General features: G+C 41.7%; 1 protein-coding gene across 2 annotated transcripts in view; it reads left to right on the top strand.

Moving 5' to 3' along the window:
* PLEKHD1 (pleckstrin homology and coiled-coil domain containing D1) overlaps window positions 1-22947 on the top strand; it is a 60407-nt gene that overhangs the window by 21164 nt on the left and 16296 nt on the right. Inside the window, exons 6-13 of one of the 2 annotated variants that reach the window (XR_014027160.1) lie at window positions 2428-2480; window positions 6069-6163; window positions 7882-7975; window positions 11091-11269; window positions 11846-11978; window positions 14350-14494; window positions 17175-17324; window positions 17996-18435. Coding sequence is in view for 1 of the 2 variants with exons in the window: in XM_081333264.1 (XP_081189390.1) it covers window positions 2428-2480; window positions 6069-6163; window positions 7882-7975; window positions 11091-11269; window positions 11846-11978; window positions 14350-14494; window positions 17175-17324; window positions 17996-18150 (1004 nt within the window). In the remaining variant the exon portion in view is untranslated. Of the gene's footprint in view, window positions 1-2427; window positions 2481-6068; window positions 6164-7881; window positions 7976-11090; window positions 11270-11845; window positions 11979-14349; window positions 14495-17174; window positions 17325-17995; window positions 22020-22947 lie in introns of those variants that run through there. The other variant, XM_081333264.1, reaches the window with a different exon arrangement.

Here is a 22947-nt window from a genome sequence, read left to right as displayed (position 1 = left end):
ATCATCTGTACATGAATGCATTAAACAGGGCAGTGCAGCGCTTCAGATGCAAAGGCAAAAGGTAGTTCGGGGTGCCCACAGATTTTTCTCACAGACATGTCCCTGGAATCACTCTGCAATGACAGAGAATAGTCAGGCAATCCCAGCTGAGGACTTCAGAGAGCTGCAGAGAGGAGCCGTCTGGGCATCCCTTCAAAACCTAAGCACCTTTTTCCTTTGAATCCAAAGAGCTTCGGAGCCTTAAAATGAGGCTACTCAGTTCACATTCACTACCTCCCATTTTTGGTATATAAGCCTCTATCCAGTTGGGAAGATGATAGAATAGGAACATATCAGAGCCTTAAGGACTGCTTTGGAAGTTTTCCCACATGTTTAGAAAATGCTCTTGACAGAGAAGGCTTTCTCAGGGGTGCCTGCCCTCCAGCTTTGGGAAGCTCTTGGAAAGAAGCCCTCCCTGTATTATATCACCATCTCTTCAGTATCTGGCCAAGGTTTCTCTGTACAGGTAGTCCCCGACTCACAGCCATTCATTTAGTGACCATTTGAAGTTACAGTGGCACTGGAAAAAGTGGTTTATGACTATTTTTCACAGCAGCATCCCCATGGTCATGTGATTAAAATTCAGATGTGTAGCAATTGGCATATATTTATGATGGTTGCTGTATCCGGGGTCATGTGATCACTTTTTTGTGACCTCCTGGCCAGCAAGGTCAATAGGGAAACCAGATTGACTTAACAACTATGTTAGTAAATTAACAACTGAGGTGATTCACTTAGCAACTGCAGCAAGAAATGAGGCAAAACTCAGTTAATAATTGTCTTAACAACATAAATTTTGGGATCAATTATCATAAGGCGAGGACTACCTGTACCTCCAAGCTTTTTCCCCCGTCTGTAATATATATTTCCTATGGTTTTATACCCATCTTCAGCCATAATAAAAGTTTAATTTACTGGTCTGGTTAATTCCTATTCTTGTCAGCCATTTTAAACCTTTGTACTCTATGCTGGTACAACCCTGTTAGACTTGTTGTCTCTGCTGATCTTTCATTGTATTTTATACCATGGGCAATGAAGCTGATGATGCCCTCTCTAAAGACTCCTAACCTCTTCCCCATGTGAATTAAGATCTGTCGAGAGACGTAACTACATTAGGCTGAGTTCTCCATAGAATGATTATGCCTCTCTACAGTGCAATCAGGGTTCCAGATCTTGGTCATGTGCTGTAACTTGATTAAGTGCTGTAACTTTGGTCTTCAGTATAGAGCAGCCTTCCCTAACCTGGCCTCACAAGCTGGCTTTGAATTTTAGGAGCTGCTATTTCCTATTGGAGAATTGGAAGGCTGGTGTAGGCCTTCCTGTCAATTCAGAGGGACTGGAAATGAAAGGGAGAGAACTACATATCTGAGGAAAACCTCAGTATATGAGACATGAGCTACTTGAGAGAGTAAAGTCTTCCTGGAGCCCTCCAGAGGGTTTATACTAAAACTTCCAACAGCTCCAGACAACGTGGAGAGTCATAAGGATGATGGGAATTGTAGTTAAAAAAATCTCTGGAGGGAAATCAGATTGCAACATTCTGGTGAGTCCCATAGAGCAATCTTTTATAGCTGCTGAGTGAGATTGGCTTTTTGGTATCTTTAAGCTGGTATAACTAATAACCTTAATTAAGCAGCATGAGTTAATGAGGCCAAACAAAAGGAGGACAAAGTTAATGAGAATGTTAGGAATACAGATGGTTTCCATAATCTAAGACAGTCTCCTATTTCCAGCTAAAGCCTTCATATGAAATAAAAATAACTTGTGTAGGAAAAAACAATTAGAAGGTTGTACAATCAGTACTCCCCAATATGTATCTGTCCCTTTGCTTCATATTTTCTATTGTACGGTATTTCAACTCCAAGCAGACTGATATTCTTCACAGATAATTTATAGAAAACAATCTGGTGGGTAGAACATTAGCCAAATACTTTACCACATTTGTTTTCTAGGCAAAATCCACATTATTACTACGAACATTTTAATGCCCAGTTTTCCCATCAAAGTCATAACCTCTTAATAAATCAAAGCCTTCTCCACTGCTTTATTATTGGCCTAATTTAGCATACATCCTGCTATTTTACTCTCATCTGTTAAATAAAGGTGATGAAGCTGGTGAGAGAATCGCAAATTATAGCATATTGGTTGTTAGCTAAAGCTCGGCAGGGAAAATCACTAGTATGGTAGCAAGGCAAGCTGTTGTTTGCTGTCATTTTTGTGGATGCAACAAAAACAAGTTTACTGACGCTACCTCGTAAGGTTCAAATCAGCACATTATGCTATACAAGAAGCAAAGCTGCATTTTTCAAAATCCATGTAATCTGTGTCTGATAATTTTCAGTTATCCCTTCCATGGCGAATGCTTTCATTTGTCATTGTCTTTTGCAGATAAACTGATGGAAGAGACAGAAGAGCTATGTCTACAGAGGGAACAGAGAGAGGTTTTTTTCTCATTTTAATTGTTTAGCTTACATACTGAAATATCTATCATCTATCTCAATAGTTTCTCTGAATTACACTGTAGTTAAGACTGCTTTTTTCCCTTTCTAAAGTTCATTGCAGACTTTAGATACCTTTCCCTCAACCTATTGTCCTCCAAATTTGTTGGACTGTAATACCCATCACCCATTAATATGCTGGTTGGGCATCATGGGCTTCTGAATGGGTTATTCGCCTGTCAACTGAAATAACATGATTTCCCTATTTATAAGATTAGAGGGGGTTTTTTCTCATGTTGAACAAATTGGAGTGCTAACATGTATCAGTAACTGCCTTTTCTTGCTTTGTCATCTTAATGTTGACTTTGTTTCACCCAAGGATATTACTTCACTGTTTTGGTTTAGTTTCTGCAAATAGGTGACTGTTGTAAAAGTATGAGCCAGATAAAGTTTAACAGTCAGAAGGGACGAAGTGAGTTGAAAAAGAGTGTCCCAATTCCATGAAGGGTAACATTTCTAGTTCTTAATAAAAGCGATAGCTGGGTGAACCCTTGAGATTGAGACTTTGTGATAAAACAACAGAATGATTCCTTTCCCACCCTGCTATATAGCTTCAGCTGGCCTTCAAGAGAAAATTGGAAATGTAGTTTTGTGTTACTGCATTGTCCTCCTCCTACGTTTCACATATGGGGAGGGAGAAGGGGCAGTTCAAGTCTGCAGTATAGAAAATAAGGAAGGTGACCTGGAGGGAGATATGTGGGAGAAAACATATTGCCTAGGCCAGGGGTAGGCAACCTCAGCTCTTTTATGACTCATGGACTTCAACTCCCAGAACACGGTGGCTCAGGAATTCTGGGAGTTGAAGTCCATGAGTCATAAAAGAGCCGAGGTTGCCTACCCCTGGCCTAGGCAAAAGGTGCTGTGTTTTTTTTTAAGTTCAGAAAAATGAAATAACATTCAGAAGTGGTTCAAGCAGATGCCATCCTGATTCGCTGGAGTGTAAGAAGGGGGAGGATATACAACACTAACTTGCAAGATTCAGCTTGTGTTATATCATAGACAGACAATCTCAGTAAAAGTAGTTTTAGCCTTCCCATAGAGCTGGTTTCCTGGTTTGGACTACCTAGTGGGGCCAACATACAGAAAACATGCAGAAAAGTTGAGTGGGGAAGTCTGAGTGCTGAGACATCTGGTGGGGGAGAATATGAACATTCCCAATCCTTGAGCATCCTGCAACTCTACCCATGCTTACCTAGAAGTAAATCCTATAATATCTCATGGGCCCCTTTTCCTGAGGAGGAAATGTGCTAGAATTATTATTGGAATCAATTGGTGCCTAATTTAGATAATAACCCAATTTTTATTTACAGATCATAGCTGAGGCAGTGAAAGCTCTCTTTTGCTGCTCCAGTTTTAAAAACAGTATTTTTTCCTATTCTCTTGATACAGTTTGTCCAGAATACAAATTTATTGTTTTTAAACTTGAATTTAAAAATAAACTGTGAAATAATATTAGTCCCGTGCTAAGCAGAAGATCAGTTTGAGGAGAAAGGGAGTCAGGTTCTGCCACCTGCAAGTTCTGTCACTATTTACAGGAGTATTAACAAGAGCCGTGGTGGCATGCAGTACTGCAGGCTAACTCACTGCTCACTCCAGGAGTTCAATTCTGACAGGCTCAAGGTTGACTCAGCCTTCTACCCTTCCGAGGTCAGTAAAATGAGGACCCAGATCGTTGGGGGAAATTTGCTGACTCTGTAAACCACTTAGAAGGGGCTGTATAAAGCACTATGAAGAGGTATATAAGTCTAAGTGCTATTGCTATTATCTAATTGATTCTGTGCTATTTGTGCAACTACCTGGCTAAGATGGAGGAAAACCAGGTCTACCTCATGCTAGTATTTGCTCAAAAAGGTACTTCTGGATAGTCATTAACACAAAGGCAGTGGCATATCTAGCCCCTGTTGCAATTATGGCAGCAGCTCTGGTGACCACTAGCACTACCTTTTTCAGCCTCCTCCATTTTCTCCTCCTATGGGTCTCCTTCAGTAGCCCAACTACCTAAACAGGTTGCTGTCTAATTCAAACACCTGGGTACCATTGAGTATACTACAGTGTTTTTGCTGCTGTTTCATGTGGTTGTACTTTTGACTGCTTTTATTAGTTGGGAGGACACTGACCATGAGATCAGAACTGTGCTTCTTGGTCTCTCCCTGCCATCGCTGCCATTGTCTTGTATACTATTCAAGGAGGACAGAACTCCTTGCTGGCTATTTCACCCCATGCTGTCCTCCATCACGGTGTCCTGTCAGCAGCTTAGTTTGGAATATGACTTCATTTTTCATTCAGAGCAGGGCTTTTCAACCAGTGGTACGGGTACCACCTCTGGTACATTGGCACCTGGCAGGTGATATGCGACCATCCTAGAAAACTGGGAGCGGGAGAGGGGAATGAGCTGAACCGGTGGCAGCACCGCACAAGCCTGAGTGAGAGATGGCTGGAGCTGCAGGGCTGTCAGGGCTCAGCGAAAGCACCAGGATCAGCACCAGGCTCCAGCTGGAGCTTGGTGCTGATCCTGGTGCTTCTGCTGAGCCCTGAAGAAGCACCAATCAGCTGGAAAACAGCACTGATCTTGGCACTTCTGCTGAGCCAGAAGAAGCGCCAATCAGCTGGAATGTTGCAGCATCTCTAGGTTGTTGTGATTTACATTCAGATGCTTGGCAACTGATTCATATTTATGATGGTCATAGTGACCCAGGGTCATGTGAAGTGACCAAAACCTGCTGCAACCAGTCACTAAGCGAACTGTTGTAAGTCAAGGACTACCTGTACTTCATCACTTTTTTCCTTTTTTTTGTCATCAAGTTTTTGACACCTTGCTAGGCGACTGGTGGTACTTGGATGTTGCCATATCGTAAAAGTGGTTCAATGGGTGAAAAGGTTGAAAAGCCCTGATTCAGAGCATCTAGGGCTAGGCCATCTTCAGAAATAGCCCAGATGTGGAGGAAATGTTGCATTGGGCAAGAGCATTGGTATTGCTCCTTCATGCTTTACTCCGTGAAGCCCAGGAGGTAGTTGGTAGGTGAATGGGAATGGGAATGGGAAGACAGTCTGCTCCTTGGAGGCCAAGGCAGCCACTGTTTTGAAGCAGCAATTTCCTCTCTGAGGATCAAACAGCTATAAGGCTGATCACAGACTAAACTCCAAGTGATTATGCTATGTGATAGGGCGTTATGTCATTCCAATGCTGAGAATGTACTTTTATCTGTCTGCTTTCTTAGCATACTTTTCCTCTTAAGAATGAGCAAGGTTAGTTGTGGTTGCACAACTTTAAAATAGATGCTGTCTTTCCTGCCCCATCATTAAAAAAATCCTTTCCTAAGCATTCTGTTTTAGAAAAGTTCCCCATATTTGTTCAAAAAGCAACCTGTGAAGGAAAAAAACTGCATCTGCAGCAGACTCACAAATCTGATTATTAGTGTCAACATTTACTGTATGCTGTATTTATTACACAGCTGTGTAAATGTTCAAACTTTAACTAAAAATCAAACTCTGCAGTCGTTTGAATTCTCCATTTATTGTCTTTTTCTTAAGGCCCTGGAGCATCTCAACCAAGTATTAGAGGCAGAAAAGCAGCAGTTTGAAGAAGTAGTACAAGATCTTCGGGGGGAACAAGAGCAGATTAAACGGTAATACCTCTTAACCATCAACAGAACCAAATAATAGCTGGCATTAATGGTAATAATTTTTAAATAATGCTAACTAGGCTATGAGCCACATCTATACAACTTGAGTTGTGAGTTGGCTGAGAGAAATATTTTCCACATTTTGCACAAAATTACATTTTGAAGGAGTGCCATCTTCAGGAGAAATCGGCTCTTTTGGGACACTTCCATACTATAAAACATTTCAACCTCTCTCCCTCACTCCAGACAAACATTTAAAACTCAACCTTAATCATCTTTAATTCTTCTCACCTCAAAACATCATGAGCCAATGGGAGCTTACCCACTTTCACTCCAGCTGACTAATGGGAGATAGTGGGTCACACATTGTTGCTGCAGTCACTGGCTTGGGTAACTAAATTTTATTTTTGATGTGTGCCATTGTGCCCACAGTAAAAGAAAAATGACAATAAAGGTTATTTTATCTTCTAAAGAATGCAGAAATAGGATGCTGAACCTCTGTGGAGGAAGGAGTATAGAAATGAGCCTACCTCCCAGGAGATAGAATGAGATGAGAATTTCTGCCAGTGGAAAAATGCAGAAATATAAGACAGTTATGCCTATATATTGTGAATGCTGTACTTCCACTTAAAGAGAAACACAGACCTTCTTCTTCAGACAAGGCAGACAAGACAAAGGACAGAAAGTACTAACTAGACATTTGTGTTTGCCACTTTCTTGCATCTATCTCTTATCTTAAACTACCCTTCTTTTAAGATAAAAAGGTAAAAGGTAAAGGTTCCCCCACACATGTGTGCTAGTCGTTTCCGACTCTAGGGGCCGGTGCTCATCTCCGTTTCAAAGCCGAAGAGCCAGCGCTTGTCCGAGGACGTCTCCGTGGTCATGTGGCCGGCATGACTAGACGCCAAAGGCGCACGGAACGCTGTTACCTTCCCACCGTAGTGGTCCCTATTTTTCTACTTGCATTTTTACATGCTTTCGAACTGCTAGGTTGGCAGAAGCTGGGACGAGTAACAGGCGCTCACTCTGTTACGTGGCACTCGGGATTCGACCCACCAAACTTCCGACCTTCTGATCGACAAGCTCAGCGTCCTAACCCACTGAGCCACCAGATACAGCAGCAAAAATACATGTTGGTGCTTGCTCATGATATCATGAAATCAAATCACTGTAATGAAAAACAAATCTGTGTTCTTGTAAGAGTCCTTGGATTTTCAGTAGCTAATTTTTTTCTTAATACGGTAATATAGAGATAAAAAACACTCTATCTGTTATTTTGTATATTAAACATCATGTTGGAAATATAACTACAAAAGCTATGTAAAGGGGGGGAAAGGTACACAACTTGTAATTCTAGAATTGAATATATCTGACTGGTTTCATTTTTTTTCACTATATGGACTTCTCTAAAATTGTGATGCCAACATTTAGGGATGTGGTTTCCTGCCATTTTTGAGCTAGGAAACATGTTAAAACTGTAGCATAGGCCTTAAAATAGATTGGAGTCCATTTTAAAAGAGGAAGCACTCAAGTATACCCTCAATATTCTAAAAATAAAAAAAATAAAATTTCCGTCATTTCTATCTCTGCCATGCCCATTGTGATACCGTGATCTCCTCTTTGAAAACTTACACGGTCAAAAGGATGCCCATCCTCAGTCTTGTATTACAACACAGAGTTGAAAAATATGCTTCAATGGCCTTTGCATGGTTATTTCACAGAGAGCTGGAAATGACTGCCCAGTCCCTCAAAGGAGTAGAAGAAGAAAAGAAAGGACTACAAACTCTGACAGAAGCATTACAGAACTCATTGGAGGTAGGTGTTTGATTTTTCTCCTGATGGCAGCCTTCAATGACTAGTAAATGGCCTCCTTTGAAATAACTAAATAATTGAAATTACAAATAAAGCTGCAAAGAAATGTTGAGGTTCCAAACACAGCTTGTCCAGGATTCCAGTCAGTCATGCCCTCTTTCATTCTGTCTCTCCATTCCAAATGAGAACACAGCATTCTGAACCCACTGAGCATTCTTGATAGGGCCTCCATTTAGGGACCCACTTAGCACCCTTGTCAGTCTTAGGTGATCTCACCCTTTCATGCAAATGTATTTTTAAGGATTCCTTCCTTCCTTCCTTCCTTCCTTCCTTCCTTCCTTCCTTCCTTCCTTCCTTCCTTCCTTCCTTCCTTCCTTCCTTCCTTCCTTCCTTCCTTCCTTCCTTCCTTCCACCCATCTTGTCACACTTTTGTACTCTTATGCTTTTTCCCAGCCAACTCTTTTGTATGAATGGTGCTCTTTGACTACATAGTCATTGGCACTTAAAGATATAGTTTTTACAATAGAAGCTCCTACCTGCCAGAAATATTGGGCTTATTAAGTGAAATAGGCATCTTGAGATTTTTGTCTCACGTTTGCTTTTTAGATGTTCAGTGCCTCAATGTTTTTGATTTCTAAGGTAAAGGAAAATATTGAGTAGTGGGCTTCTGTAGGCAAGGAGCAGGCCAGCATAGTTACAACATCATTTATTGACTCAAACTAGAACTGGAAAACTGCAGGCAATTGCCTGTAATTATACTCTGAGCCCACAGGGCCTTAAACAATCACAATACTTGAAAAACCCGCCCAAATATGAATGTTCAAAGTTTCCCTCCAAAACAGTTGGAGTTAACAGTCAGGGTCATCTAAAGGTTAGTTTCATTCTGGCTTCACAAGCAGTTGGAGTTAACTTAGTTTCACTTTAGCAGGGATTAACACAACTTTATATATATACAATAAATAACAGAAAAGGTGACAAAGGATGCAGCTCATTAATACAAAATCTCCATTCCTCTTCTTAATGGCAAATGAACCATCTCAAAGCTAATCTGATGCTTAGTTAAATGAGGAAGTTGCCTGCAGTTGCTGTTTGGGGATGTTCTGCTGATGATGGTTAAAGATTTCATTGTCATTGTCTTTTTACTGTCAGGGATATAGATCTTTGGAGATATTTTTGCCTGAGGTATGAAGATCATTTGGCTTAGTTTAGCAGCTGAGCTGCCCCTAGCTATTCACTTTAGGTCAGACATGTCAAACACAAGGCCCAGGTGCCGGATCCAGCCCGCGAAGTGGTTTCATGTGGCCCGCGAAGCCATCCTGGAAACAATGAGGGAATGGCCCCTGCTGCCTTGGCCCTGGCCCAGGCCAGCTGGGAGCCAATGTACAATTTCGTGGTGGTCATCTATGCTGAAATACATTCAGTCTTAGCTTCACAAGGCCATCTGGAAACAGTGAGGGACCGGCCCATGCTGCGTCGGCACTGCCCCCTGGGCGCAAGCTGGGGAGGTATCACCATTTGTGAGGAATGAAGAAATGCACCATCGCCTGGAAGTGGCCAGCATGTGACCCTGCCTACTTTGGGCAGGCTAGGGCCTGGGCAGCGTTGTGCTTCTCTTCAGATTCGTGCCATCCGGCTCATCCTCTCGGCACTGTCAGGAAAGTGCCCCACTGCCTGCCAAAACCAGGCAGGCTGGGGGCAGCATTGTGCAGGTAACATCGACTCTCATGATGCTCATGGCATCCCCTCCCCCAGAGCCCACCAAGCCGGATATGTGAAGTAGGCGAGGGCCATGTGCTGGCCACTTCCAGGCAATGGTGCATTTCTTCATTCCTCACGAAGGATGACACTTCCCCAGCTGCGTTTCTTGCCTGTTTTTCTCCCTGCCTCATCTCAAATATTTTCCCACCACTCGAAGGAAGGAAGGAAGGAAGGAAGGTGAGGGAGGGTCTGAGGGAAGTCCTGCCTTAGTCCTTCCCTGCTGCCCTTTCACCATCCCCTTGCCCCCTCCTCCTGGCCTATCCTGGGGGGTCTCCAATCCTATTGCTAAGGAAGGTTTGGATACAAAGCCAGGTCTCCTCACATGGAGAGGGAGTGGGCCTCCCTTTTGACTTTGCCCTCATACCCATGATGAGCAACCTGGCTAAGGAGAGCAAGCACAGCAGCAGCAGCCTTGAGGAGGAGGTAAGTGCAGCTGGCCACCACCTTGGGGAAGTGGAGCTGGGCTTAGTGCCGTGGGTGCTTGACAGCTGGGCTGGGCATTTGACCTCCACACCACTATCCAAAGCCCCCCAAGGCCTGAGAGGAACAGTGAGGCTCCTCCAGTGGACCATGCCTTGGCACTTGCCCCGGTCCCATCTCCTTCTGCCAGAGACCCTCAGATCTGTCCCACTGCTGCCCAGGCCCCCATTGGCACCTTTGATGCGAATGATGTAGAGCTGGCCACGCCCACCCAGTAGGCCATGCCCACCCAGGCCACACCCACCCGGCCCGCCAAGGGCAACTGCAATGCTGATGCGGACCTCAATGAAATTGAGTTTGACATCCCTGCTTTAGGTTATCACTTATATTAAGCCAAGCCTGCCTAGTCTCTTTTCTCTGTTCCTTTATGTGTGCCTGAAGAAATAAATGTAAGACGTCTCCTTTATTTTTGTTGTGTCTGGTATGCTATGTGAAATGATCCTTTGAAAGATTCTCTTGGGAGTAGGAACGCCAGCTATCTTCTCTTCTGCATATTTTCTCAGAAATGTAGCACTTTCTTCCATATTCATGAATGTGATAGACTTTCTCCTAATCTCACAATTGGTATCTGTTGTTGGTATACTATGTGGCATCTGTGTATTTAATTTTGCATAACAGGAAGAAAAGTCCCCATTTCATACCAGCATGAACGTATTATTCTAATAAAAAATAATAATCTGCTAAATTTCTCTTTGATAAATTTTGTATTAAAGCATAGACACCTTGCTAGGTTGGCGATGACAGCCATCCTTTTGATTCCACAACTCTAATGTTGTGGAAGTTGCCTTTTTTCAAGGCCAACCCATCTAAAAGTCAGTCATGGACAGGGGAAAAGGAAGAAGCCCCGATCACTGCTTAACCTGTCTGTATTGGCTATCAGGAACTCTCTCTGGAAAAACAAAGCATGCTGGAGAGGCTGGAAGAAGATGGAAGTCATTTGCAGCCCCAGAAGAGCCCTTCGGAGAAATCTAGTGCCGCTGGGGACCTGCAGAGTAGCCTCCATCGGATTGAGGAGAAAATGCACCAGCTGTTGAAGGAGAAACTCTTAGCCGAGAAAAGGTGAGATGGGGAGAAACTTTGAAACCCAAAATATTACAACGTGGGGAGTTAACCTTTTGCATTTTGAGAGATATTAGAGTCCATAGCCCTGGCTCGTTTCTTCCCTTCTTATTACGGTTTTTTTATTTTTATTTTTACAAAAAGTAGGGACAGCAAGTGAAATTTGCAAGAAGAATCTGTTGTTGCCCATTGGAGTAGAAAGTTAACCTGGGTTTTGCAGGCTGGCTGTTATGTATCCAGGTGAAGAGAACACATACACACTTACATAGCAGTCACCACCAGGGGGCGTTGAACTGTAACTGTTTTGGCGGGAACCCAGTTTCGGCGGGAAACAGGTTCAAACCGATTGGCCGGCTGCTCACCTGACCAGGTATAAAAGGAGGGCAGGTAACCCCTATTTCCCAGTACAGTCACTTCCACCTAATAAAGATCTGCCATGCTGTACTCATCGTCTCGGCGTCCTTCCTGCTCTCCAGAACCCACTACACAACACTGGCATTCCCACAACCTAAAGACAGGAAGGAGAGAAACGAGAGGAGAGGAGCACTGAATGCATTTTCCTCTTCTGCTTCACAGAATGAAGGAGAATGAAGAACGCTCCCAAGCTCTGGAAGAAGAAAGGGAGTTCTATTCCTCCCAGTCACAGGCCCTGCAGAATTCCCTATCTGAGCTGACAGCCGAGAAGCAGAAGACTGAGAGAGACCTCAAGGTATGGTGATACAGTTTCTATTATGGTAGAGGTGGTTCTTAGGCCTAAAGTTGGCCCTGCTCCCCTTTTCAGTTTCCAGAACTCCTTATGGCTTCATTAATGAATTTCAGTCTCTCGTGTAGTATCTTACATGAAACAGACTTAATGGAGTTGAACAGTCATCCCCCACTCTTCCATTAACCACATTTTTGTAAAAAAAAAAAAAGGAGAAGAGCCTGAATTTGTCCACATGAAAGACCTGGTTCTTTTTTTTTTATTAAAAAGTTTTAACATACATTTTATCTTTAACAGTCCCCCCTCTCCCTCCCATACCCATCCCTCCCTACCCCTCCCCCCTCCCCCCCCCCCGACTTCCCAGAGCTAAGTACAGGGCATAAAAACAAAAAAAAACACACATAAACATCCAAATGCTAACAACCATAAACTCTAAGATCTATCACTCTCTAGCTCATATAGGATAACTACAAACACTATTACTACTAAATATAAAAAAAGAAAAAAGAAAAAAAAGGAAGACTTATTCAAATGCTACATGAAACTTTTTAGTCCCATATTTGTTCTGGATATACTCAATCCATTTTCTCCACTCCATAATGTAACGTTCTTGCAAGTGATCTTTCAAATAAGCCGAAATCTTTGCCATCTCTGCCAGGTCAGAAACCTTTAAAGTCCATTCTTCTATAGTCGGCAGTTCCTCCTTCTTCCAATATTGACCTATTAAGAGTCTTGCTGCTGTAGTTAAATTCAACATCAACTTAGTGTCCACAACCGCAGCATCTGTAATTATACCTAACAAAAAAAATTGCGGGCAAAACTTTATCCTTTGCTTGAAAATCTTCTGCATGTTCCACCAAATTTTTATCCAAAAGGCCTTAACCTTTTTACAAGTCCACCATATGTGAAAATATGTTGCATCTTCATCGCCACACCTCCAGCACTTGGGCTGATAATTCGGATACATACTTGCAAGCTTTTTAGGATCTAGATGCCATCTATAAAACATTTTATAAAAGTTCTCTCTTAAGTTTTGAGCTTGTGTAAATTTTACGTTCCTCACCCAGATCTTTTCCCACGTGTCCATTGTAATAACTTCTTGAATGTTTTGGGCCCATTTTATCATACAATCTTTAACAAGTTCTGTTTCTGAGTCAATTTCTATCAATGCAAGATATATCCGTTTGATATGTGCTGGACCCTGCTTTCTAATTTGCTTTATCAGATTTTCATCAGTCATTGTAAAACCAGTTTTCTGATCTTCTTTCCACCTGGCCCGTAGCTGAATATATTGAAACCAAGTTTGAACAATCTTCTCATCTCGCAAGAGACTGTACGGTTTCAGACACCAAACATTTCTTTCCAAACTTAAAATCTCCTTATACGTAGTCACATCATGTTTGAAACCAACATTTATATTTTCTATTGCGTGTTTTGGGATTGCCCACAATGGTATCTTACAACCTAACTTATGTCTGTACTTCTTCCAAACTCTCAACAATGCTTGTCTTAAAATATGCGCTTTAAACACATTATCTACCTTTTTATCATACAACAAATATGCATGCCAGCCAAACAACAAGTCATGGCCCTCAAGATTTAATAATCTCTCTTGTGTCAAATTAATCCAATCACTTATTCCTGCTAACGCAGCAGCTTCATAATATAATTTAAGATTGGGCATTTTAAGACCACCTCTTTCACGAGTATCCTGCATAATCCTAAGTTTAACTCGTGGCTTTTTCCCTGCCCAAACAAATTTATGAGGAAAGACCTGGTTCTATTCGTTCATCTTTTCATTGAGCTCTTTGACTCACCGAAACAAATTTTGGTTTGTTCCTCTAGACCAGGGGTCAGAAACCTGAAACAGTGAAAGAGCCACTTGGAACCGGTTCCCTCACAAAAGGAAAAACTGGGAGTCGCAAAAAATGTGTGCGCATGCGCGTGCATGCGTGCATGCGCAGAACAGGGTTTGACTGAAGAGTGGAGCCAAGGCAAGATATGCACCTACCCTGCATATTTGAATTGATTGGTTGAACTTTTTTAGTCCCACTTTTTTTTGGACTGCACATGGCAGGGGACTGGGAGCCACAGGAGACGGCTGAAAGAGCCACATGCGGCTCCGGAGCCGCGGGTTGCAGACCTGTGCTCTAGACAAAAAAGGGTGGCCCAATCTGTGTTACAGGGTCAGCCAACAATCTCACTTCCCCTTCTTCTATTGCTGAATGACAGAAGATAACATCAAGAGAAGGGAACTGGAGATACCCCAGGCAGTGCACCAATTGTTAAAAACACAATTTTTGCTTCTGTTTGCAAATTGCTGTTGTATTTCTTTTCTGGATTTTTGGGGGGACTGCCTCCTTTCCTTCTGGCTCAGGCAGAAGTGAAGGTGCGTATGGACCTGGAGAAACGCTTGCAGGAGGCTGAAGAGGCTTTGCAGAGCCTTGAACAAGGCTTAAACTGCAAGCATCGCAACAAAGAGAAGGAGGAAAAAATGAAAGCTGATGTCAGCAATCTGAAAAGTAAGTGGACCTTCCCCACTGTTAACCTCTACAATAAAACTATCACTTCAAAAGAAGTATCACCTTGCAGATGCCTCCAGCTGGAAATATTAACCAGTGAATCCTTGCATACTGTGAGCTGTGAACCTGTTTAACAGTCCTCATGGGTGTTGCAGTAACACTTCTGGCACTCTAAAAATATAAGCCAACGAAATCTAGGAGAAAAAAATAATAATCATGGGTGAACTTCCTGAAGGAGGGTCAAACTAAAACAGCATGAAATGTATCTTTGTATTTCATCTCCCTGCTATTTTTTAAAGATGCAACCTCAGCTGGTGGTAGCTGGGTTGAGAAGCTAAGCAAACACTACTTAAATCATAGACCCACAAGGGAATCCCAGGGCTATACTAGACCAGTGATTCTCAACAACTTTAAGATGTGTGGACTTCCACTTCCAGCATCCTTTTCCCCGGCATGTTGACTGAAGAATTCTGGGAATTGAAGTCCAGATATGTTAAAAGTTGCTGAGATTCAGAAACACTAGTTAAACCATAGTTCATTCCAGAAGAAAACATTGGCAAACCACTTCCCTGTTGCTCCTAAGGAAACTATATAATGGTGTCCATAATTTCACCAGCAGTGAAATTGAAGGGGACCTTATCTTTTCAAAAGTCAAGCAGCAGCTGTTGATGACATTGACCAATGTGTGTGATTAGAATTGAAGCAGGCAGGAATGGAAAATTCAACCTTTTGTTGGTGCCGATGCCGTGTTTGATTTGTGCCCAAGAATCATTTTTATTTGCCTGAGTTTGCATTCTTAGTGTGATGAAAATGATTTATCCAATCAGAAATAGCATGATTTCTTCTTGGGGGATATTATTTGGGGGACAATTATATTTTAGAAACTTGCTGCCAACACCCAAAAATGATAACATTCTCTTGATGGCATCACTTCTCCAATCCATTAGTTGTTGTTGTTTTTTCTGGCAATACGGCTTCTTAAGTAGGAGTGGTATTACATATTATGTAACATTTACTGACAAGACCAATTATGAAAAAAATTAAAACTTTATTTAACAATAATTTTCTATCAACACATAGTATTGATAGAAAGTTGTTTCTGTTCAGAAATACATCAGCAAAACTCTTCCTGTGTGCTTAATTATGGAGTGATTGTCACATTTCTGTAAGTTCTGGATAACTTCTGAATTACACTAATCCTTGAATTATTTGATTATGTGCCATCAAGAGCCTTAGCAACTATATAGATTTTCTTCAGAGCAACCTGTCCCCAGCTTGGTCTTTTGGGTTTTCAATGGTGCACTCATCAGTTACAGAAGGACCAGATGGTGACAGATCACCCTGGAGAAAAATCTATCTATGTGCTTGATAAGAGCTGACACCAACTTGATGAGACATAATAGTTCAAAATCAGCAGAGCTTTAAATGCTCCTCCCTCACTACCCAAATTATCTTGAGAGACTAAAATAAGCACAAAATTAGAATAAAACTGAAATAGCTTATTTTTGTGCAGTGGAGATCATATCCCAGAAACCTTGTAAAAGGCAGTTAACAAGCAGTAAGCAAGCTTTAAATCAGAAAAGCTGTCAAAAATGTTTCATTTATCCCTCCCCCGAGCATTTGTTGTTAGCATGATTTTTAAATAAATAAAATATCAGAGAATATAAAGCTGCAGCAACACTTAATAATTTTGCCTTAAATTGTCCCAAAGGAGAAGGGATAATCCTAAAATATTTTGCATAGTCAAATTAAAAAGCAAACTATAGAAATGTCGGAATTGAAATTTTAAGACATAGGCTAATTTCTATACCTTCATCTTCAAAATGTTGTATGGACCATTCATAACTTGACGTCCTCTAAATAAGGTGGTCTTGAAATCCCATAAACATTTACTACAATTCTAGGAGGTCATGGAAGTGTGGAATGCTAGGTCGAGGAACAGTGGTCTAAGGAAAGGGTCCCCAACCCCCAGTCTGTGGACCGGCACCGGACTGCGGCATGCCGGAAACTGGGCATTGCAGACAAGCAAAGCACCATCCACAGTGTTCTGAACCAGCCCTCTTCTGGCCTTGTAATAAGGCAAACCCCTATTCAGAAAGAAGAGACTGGAGAGCGTCCAAGGCTAAAAGGCATCTGCCAAGATTTATTACGCAGTTAACAAAAACACTAGAGCTTGTCTTCTCAAGCGGAAAAGTTGCTTTCAGCAACCAGCCCCTCCCCAAACACTCCTTTTATAGAGAGCTCAGGGCGTGGTCTCCCTGTGCCTCCTCCCGAGGAGTCCCGCAGCCTTTCTTTGTTTGTTCCTGCTCGACTGCCTCCTGCGTCGGGCGTCCTTGAACAGGGCCAGCTGTGGGTCATCTTCCTCCGCACTCTCGGGCTCACGCAGCTGAGAAGAGGTCCCCGGCTGAGGGCTCTGCAAAGCCTCCAAACCATCATCAGCCGGTTCGTTTCCCTCCTCCCCCTCATCTGAGTCATCCGATACATCGGAGCCGGCTGTCGGACCCACAGGCTGGCCCTGAGTCACAACACACAGGATGCAGGCAGTACATGAAACCACGCCCCCTCCGGTCCGCGGAAAAACCTCTCTCCAAGGAAATGGTCCCTGGTACCCAAAAGGTTGGGGACCTCTGGTCTAAGGCTAAGATTTATTCATTTTCTCCTGTCTCTGATCATCCTGTAGAATTCTTTGAAGAATGTATCCGGAATGCTGAATTAGAAGCCAAGATGCCAGTCATTATGAAAAATTCTGTGTACCTTCACAAGGCTGCCACTCGCAGGATAAAAAGCTGCCGATTTCGTCGTAGGAGATGTAGCGATTCATGGAATAGTTGTAAGTACTACTTGTCCCTGTTCTTTTATAGTTTATAGATAATTCAGGGTATGGGACTTTTTATTATCTTGTAAAAAGGACATAATTGTAGCCACTTTGGTGCAAAAAACAAGATCACCTTTGATTCCGCAATGATAACCTTGAGGTAGGAAAAAGTCACCCATTGATTGACAAGTTTCTCCACATTAATTAAAGCTCTAAATCTATGACTGTACTTTACTGGTTTAATATGACACTGATCTCTGGGGGCAAAATCAATACTACAGATGGCTACAGCTTGCATAGCTGCTAGAAATGCTGAGTTATAATCCAACACATCTAAAGGATATCTAATTGCGAAAGGCACACTTGGTATATTGTGATAGTTCCATTATGTATATTAATCAGTGTTTTTGTTGACTGCCATCTTATTTCCCTATTGAATACATACTTAAACTGTTTGATAACACCCATTTTACCCCTTATTCCCACAATACTGGCCTCTTCTAATTCCCAGGCCTGATTTTCGCAACCTACCCCACTGTTTTCCATAGTGCAAAATGTCCATCAACCACAAAACATAAATAAGAGGAAAGATGAATGCATCTTGATGCCACAAGTCTTTCTTTTGCCATTGTTAGGATTTCAAATAAGTAAAGTTTCCTAGTGTTACATACCGTTCTTGTTTTCAGTGCGGCAATCACAAACATTCATGTACTCAGAAGCAGAAAACATAGAAGAGCTGAAGCAAGCTGCCAAGAAGCTAAGCCAGGACCATCACTTCCGGGAAACCATCTATCAAATCATGGAGTCGCATCAGGTTTCTTCCTCAGTCAACAAAAAATGAACCTCGCCCACCCTATTGTCAGGGGAGTTCTAGATTCAGCTTGTCATTTCATTCAGCAAAAGCCAAATTGATTTGTCTAGAATGCAGAAGTATGATAGCAGTAGAATGTTGTGAGGAAGTGAATGGAACAATAAGACGGTTCCATGTAGTTTGCTGTAACTCCTTGGCTGTCCATTCCTGTCATATTAACTGACTCTGCTTTCCTCTCAATTTCCTTTATCAGGATCCAGACAGTCCTTTAATACCAGGGAGAAATACCTACAGTACATGAAACAAGTACATCAGGTGATAAGCCCAAGGAGTAAATAATCTATAAAGGGAAAGATACTACAATTTGCTTTTTTCAAATTTCTCATTGGAGGCCAATGATGGTTAAAATTCTTTTTGCTTTATGTGCAGGCAGTTCTCCAAACTCTCAGAAAGCCGATTACTGAACAGTTTTCTGTATTCACTATAATTTGGTGGCTAAATCATCATGCTTCTAACATATTATGCTATGCTCCCCATTCCCTCTGTGTAACAGAAAATTTCTATGGCAGAAAATTGTCTGTAAGAATTAATGATTTATCTCTTTATGGTATCTATTGGCAAATATAATGCACATCACAAGTAGAGAATACCCCATATTTGCATTTGGAGACCTCTTTTCTAATACTTGCATAGCATCTGCTACAATCTGGTAGCTGTCAACTCCAGGAAATCACCTTTATTTCTTCCCTTCACATGGAGAGAACATGTTTGTTTCTGGGTTGCTTAGATGCTTGTGAACCTCCTGATTCTCAGACATGTTTCATAGCATAATCCCTAAGGACCATCCTAGATATTTCTTGGAAAGTTCAGCAGCAAGAGCAATGTCAACAAAAGATGATGTGGTGTAGCGGAGCTTCTGAGGTGATTTGATTTGAGAATGGAGAGTAGAGTGGAAAACAGAGCAGAACAGGAGAAAAGCAGGTTAATAATATTCCCACTCCCACACAGCTAGTTGTGCTACTTCCAGGTAAGAAAATTATCTACTGATCTGTTGGCAGATGGACATTTGGAGAAAAATTAGGGCTGTCTTGATTAAATGGGGAACAACCATTTCTGCTGGTATCCCAGTTTCTTTTGTCAATGTAAAGTAAAGGTAAAGGTCCCCCCGCACATGCGTGCTAGTCGTTTCCGACTCTAGGGGCCAGTGCTCATCTCCGTTTCAAAGCCGAAGAGCCAGCGCTTGTCCGAGGACGTCTCCGTGGTCATGTGGCCGGCATGACTAGACGCCAAAGGCGCACGGAACGCTGTTACCTTCCCACCGTAGTGGTCCCTATTTTTCTACTTGCATTTTTACATGCTTTTGAACTGCTAGGTTGGCAGAAGCTGGGACAAGTAACAGGCGCTCACTCTGCTACGCGGCACTCGGGATTTGACCTGCCAAACTGCCGACCTTCTGATCAACAAGCTCAGCATCCTAACCCACTGAGCCACCACATCCCTTTTTATCCAGGTTTTAGGCTAACATAAAGAATGATTAGTGGCTACTTCAATTTGCTGTTGTCAACAGATCAATTTAACAACCAGTGTGTGATCTGAGTTCAGCAGTTTGTTTGTTTGTGTGTAATGAAGGAAAGGCCCAGAGGGAGTAGCAGCTAGAGTTTAGGCATGAAATAAAAAAGTTTCACCCTGGTTTCCAAAAAGCAGTTCAGGGAAAGCTACACAGTTATACTATTATGTTAAATACAGTAGTTCCAAAATATAATGTAGTCTTGGTTTGTGCAATACATTTCAACAGATCAGTTAAAGACTGAGTAATCTGTCTGTTTCCAGCTCTGGCTTATATTCTAAACATTCTAAGTACCCAATGGTACTTCATCTTAACTAGAGCAACTTGTGACAGCTGAACCTGGAATAAAATACAGTAAAGAATTTAAGATTAATCTCCATTTTGGCATTTGCAAAGAGAGGGATACTAAGAGAGAAATCTAGAGCAGCCTAACAGACTTATTTATGCACCTTCTTTTTATGGATTTTTCTTTTCAGCCCTTCCAGATTCACAGCATCTGTGACCTAGAAATTTTTTTTTCAGTGAGTGAGGAACTAAGCTGCTTCTTTATCTGCCCATGGTGATTCTGATCCTAGTCAGGCCCCTAGAAGTATTTTAAACAGTAACAGTTGGGGGCTGTTATTGACAAAAGGGACGTGGTGGCTCAGTGGGTTAGGACGCTGAGCTTGTCGATAAGATGGTCGGCAGTTTGGTGGGTCAAATCCCGAGCGCTGCGTAGCAGAGTGAGCGCCTGTTACTCGTCCCAGCTTCTGCCAACCTAGCAGTTCGAAAGCACGTAAAAATGCAAGTAGAAAAATAGGGACCACTACGGTGGGAAGGTAACAGTGTTCCGTGCGCCTTTGGCGTCTAGTCATGCCGGCCACATGACCACGGAGACGTCCTCGGAGAAGCGCTGGCTCTTCGGCTTTGAAACGGAGATGAGCACCGGCCCCTAGAGTCGGAAACGACTAGCGCGCATGTGCGGGGGAAACTTTACCTTTACCTTTTAAAACCTGGATAGATATTCCCTTCATTTGATGTAATAAAGGGCATTCCCTTAAAAGGATCTCCCACTTTCCATTAGCCTTTTTTTTCAAACAGAAGAAACCTAACTAGGTGTAAGGACAGAGAATCCTGTGAAAAAAAGACAAGGATACTGAAGTTTCCCAGAATTTCTGTTAGTAGATAGCATAGAAACACAGAGGAAAGCAAGTCAAATGTAACCAAGGAACATTTGCTCCCTCTAGTGGAACCAAATAATAATGCATAGATTCTAGCTGTTAACTAATTAATAACAAGCTTTTCTTTCCCATCAAAAACAAATAATGTCATCGTTAATGGACAAGAAGTCAGTAGAGGAAGTGCTTTTCTTTTGCTTTCATCTTAGATCTATCCAGTAGGTTACTAAAGATATTTTTACGGGTGTAGCTGGCATTATATAATATTATATTTTATAAAATGATTTAGGTGTCTGTACCAGGAAGGCAGATAAGTATATTTCTTCTGGCAGCTGAGCAATGCTACTATTGCTATTGACAGGCTGAAGCTTCTTTAAGGATGACCAAAAAAATAATAATAGTAAAGGCTTCTGTCATCCTAAGAGAGGACTGTTGGTGAGCCATCAAATAGGATGAGCAAGGAATTGTGAAGTTGTAGTGCACTCAACGAAATGTGTATAGTGTTTTCAGCCTTGCAGTTGCCTTTCTCTGTGCTAAAGTCCCTGCAGAATTTAGCATTTCATCTGAACACCTCAGTTAAAAGACTCATTTAGACTGATTATCAAACCATGATTTGGCATATTTAGATAAGCTTGGGTGTCTTTCAACACTTCTCCCCCCACCTCCCTCTTACGTTACTGTAGTTTTGACCTCCTTTATGATTTGCAAATGCTTTGATGAAATGCTCAGAAATAGCACTTTTTGTAAGCCAATGCTCTGTGAAATGTAGTGATGAGGCTCAAAATAATTGCTTATGACAAAGAATACAATGGTGGATGTGAAACAAAACAAAACAAAAACCTGTCTGTCTGGCATTATTTTGCATCTAATACTGAACTCCATTGCCCCTCCAATTGTATGTGATAATCGTATCAAGACTTTCTTATGTGACCACACACACACAATCAAACAGAAATATAGTTCTAGAATCCCCACGGTACATACCTGGACATTTCAGCTAAACCCTGGAATTCCCAAATAGATTACAGAACTAATCAGTGGAAGGTGGAATAGATTACTTTATAAGGAGGTGAAACATGTGAGAAAACCCGCTGATAACACCGTACCAAATGGATGATGAATTATGATTGGAGTTGGCCTGTAAAATATGAACAGCACTATGATCATTTGGGAGATTTTCCTCGCATTTAATTTTCTTATATATATATTATACACACACACAAACACACACACACACACACAGAGAGAGAGAGAGAGAGAGAGAGAGAGAGAGAGAGAGAGAGAGAGAGAGAGAGAGAGAGAGAGAGAGAGAGAGAGAGAGAGAGAGAGAGAGAGAGAGCTGAGTTGCGGCATTTTCCATTCTTAACATTTGTGGCTGAAAGAAATTGACAACTCCATTGCAGTTTTAAATAAAGAGTAACATGGAATTGTTTAATATCAATTTAACAGAGATGTACTCAAGGCATAGTTATGTAGGTTCTCCCAATGCAGCATTATGTAACTAATACTGCATCGGGAGAACCGGCATAGCTATGCCCTGAGTACCTCTCTATAAGAGATTAAATCTGTGCCAGTTACATAACCAAATAATCTAACAGTAATGTCAAGAACTAGAATGAATCTCCAATTGGTACGAGTAAATAGCCCACCATTTCTCTTCTTCTACACACTTAATTTTCACAAAATTAGTCAACATCAGTTTGCTATTGCCTCTCAATTTGCGGTTATTTTTTCAAACATCGCATTGTAAAAAGGAAAAAAAGATGTATATGATCTAAAGAGAAACCAAATATTGTGAATTATTTTTTTCTCGTTCAGTATTTCCATCAATGATTGTTTCCTAAAGGTGTGTCTGTAATAGACAAACTGAAAGTCTGATAATATGCCATTATTTTGATGAACATATTGGCACAGGGTATTTATACACTCCATTGAATTTTGATTGCAAGATAACACGTCAAACATGGCAATGCATTACTCTTTGGAAAAACTAAAGTCAAAGTATTGGTTTTGAAAATATAATAAATTACGCTTCCCAACGTTTTCAACCATTGTCCTATTAGCATCCTGATATCAGAGATACATATATTAAGTATGGGAGTT

This window comes from Vipera berus, assembly GCF_964194415.1.
Source record: "Vipera berus genome assembly, chromosome: 1".
In the NCBI taxonomy this organism is placed as follows: Eukaryota; Metazoa; Chordata; class Lepidosauria; order Squamata; family Viperidae; genus Vipera; species Vipera berus.
The sequence above is the reverse complement of the archived record's forward strand: the minus strand, read 5'-3'. Positions and strand labels throughout refer to the sequence as shown.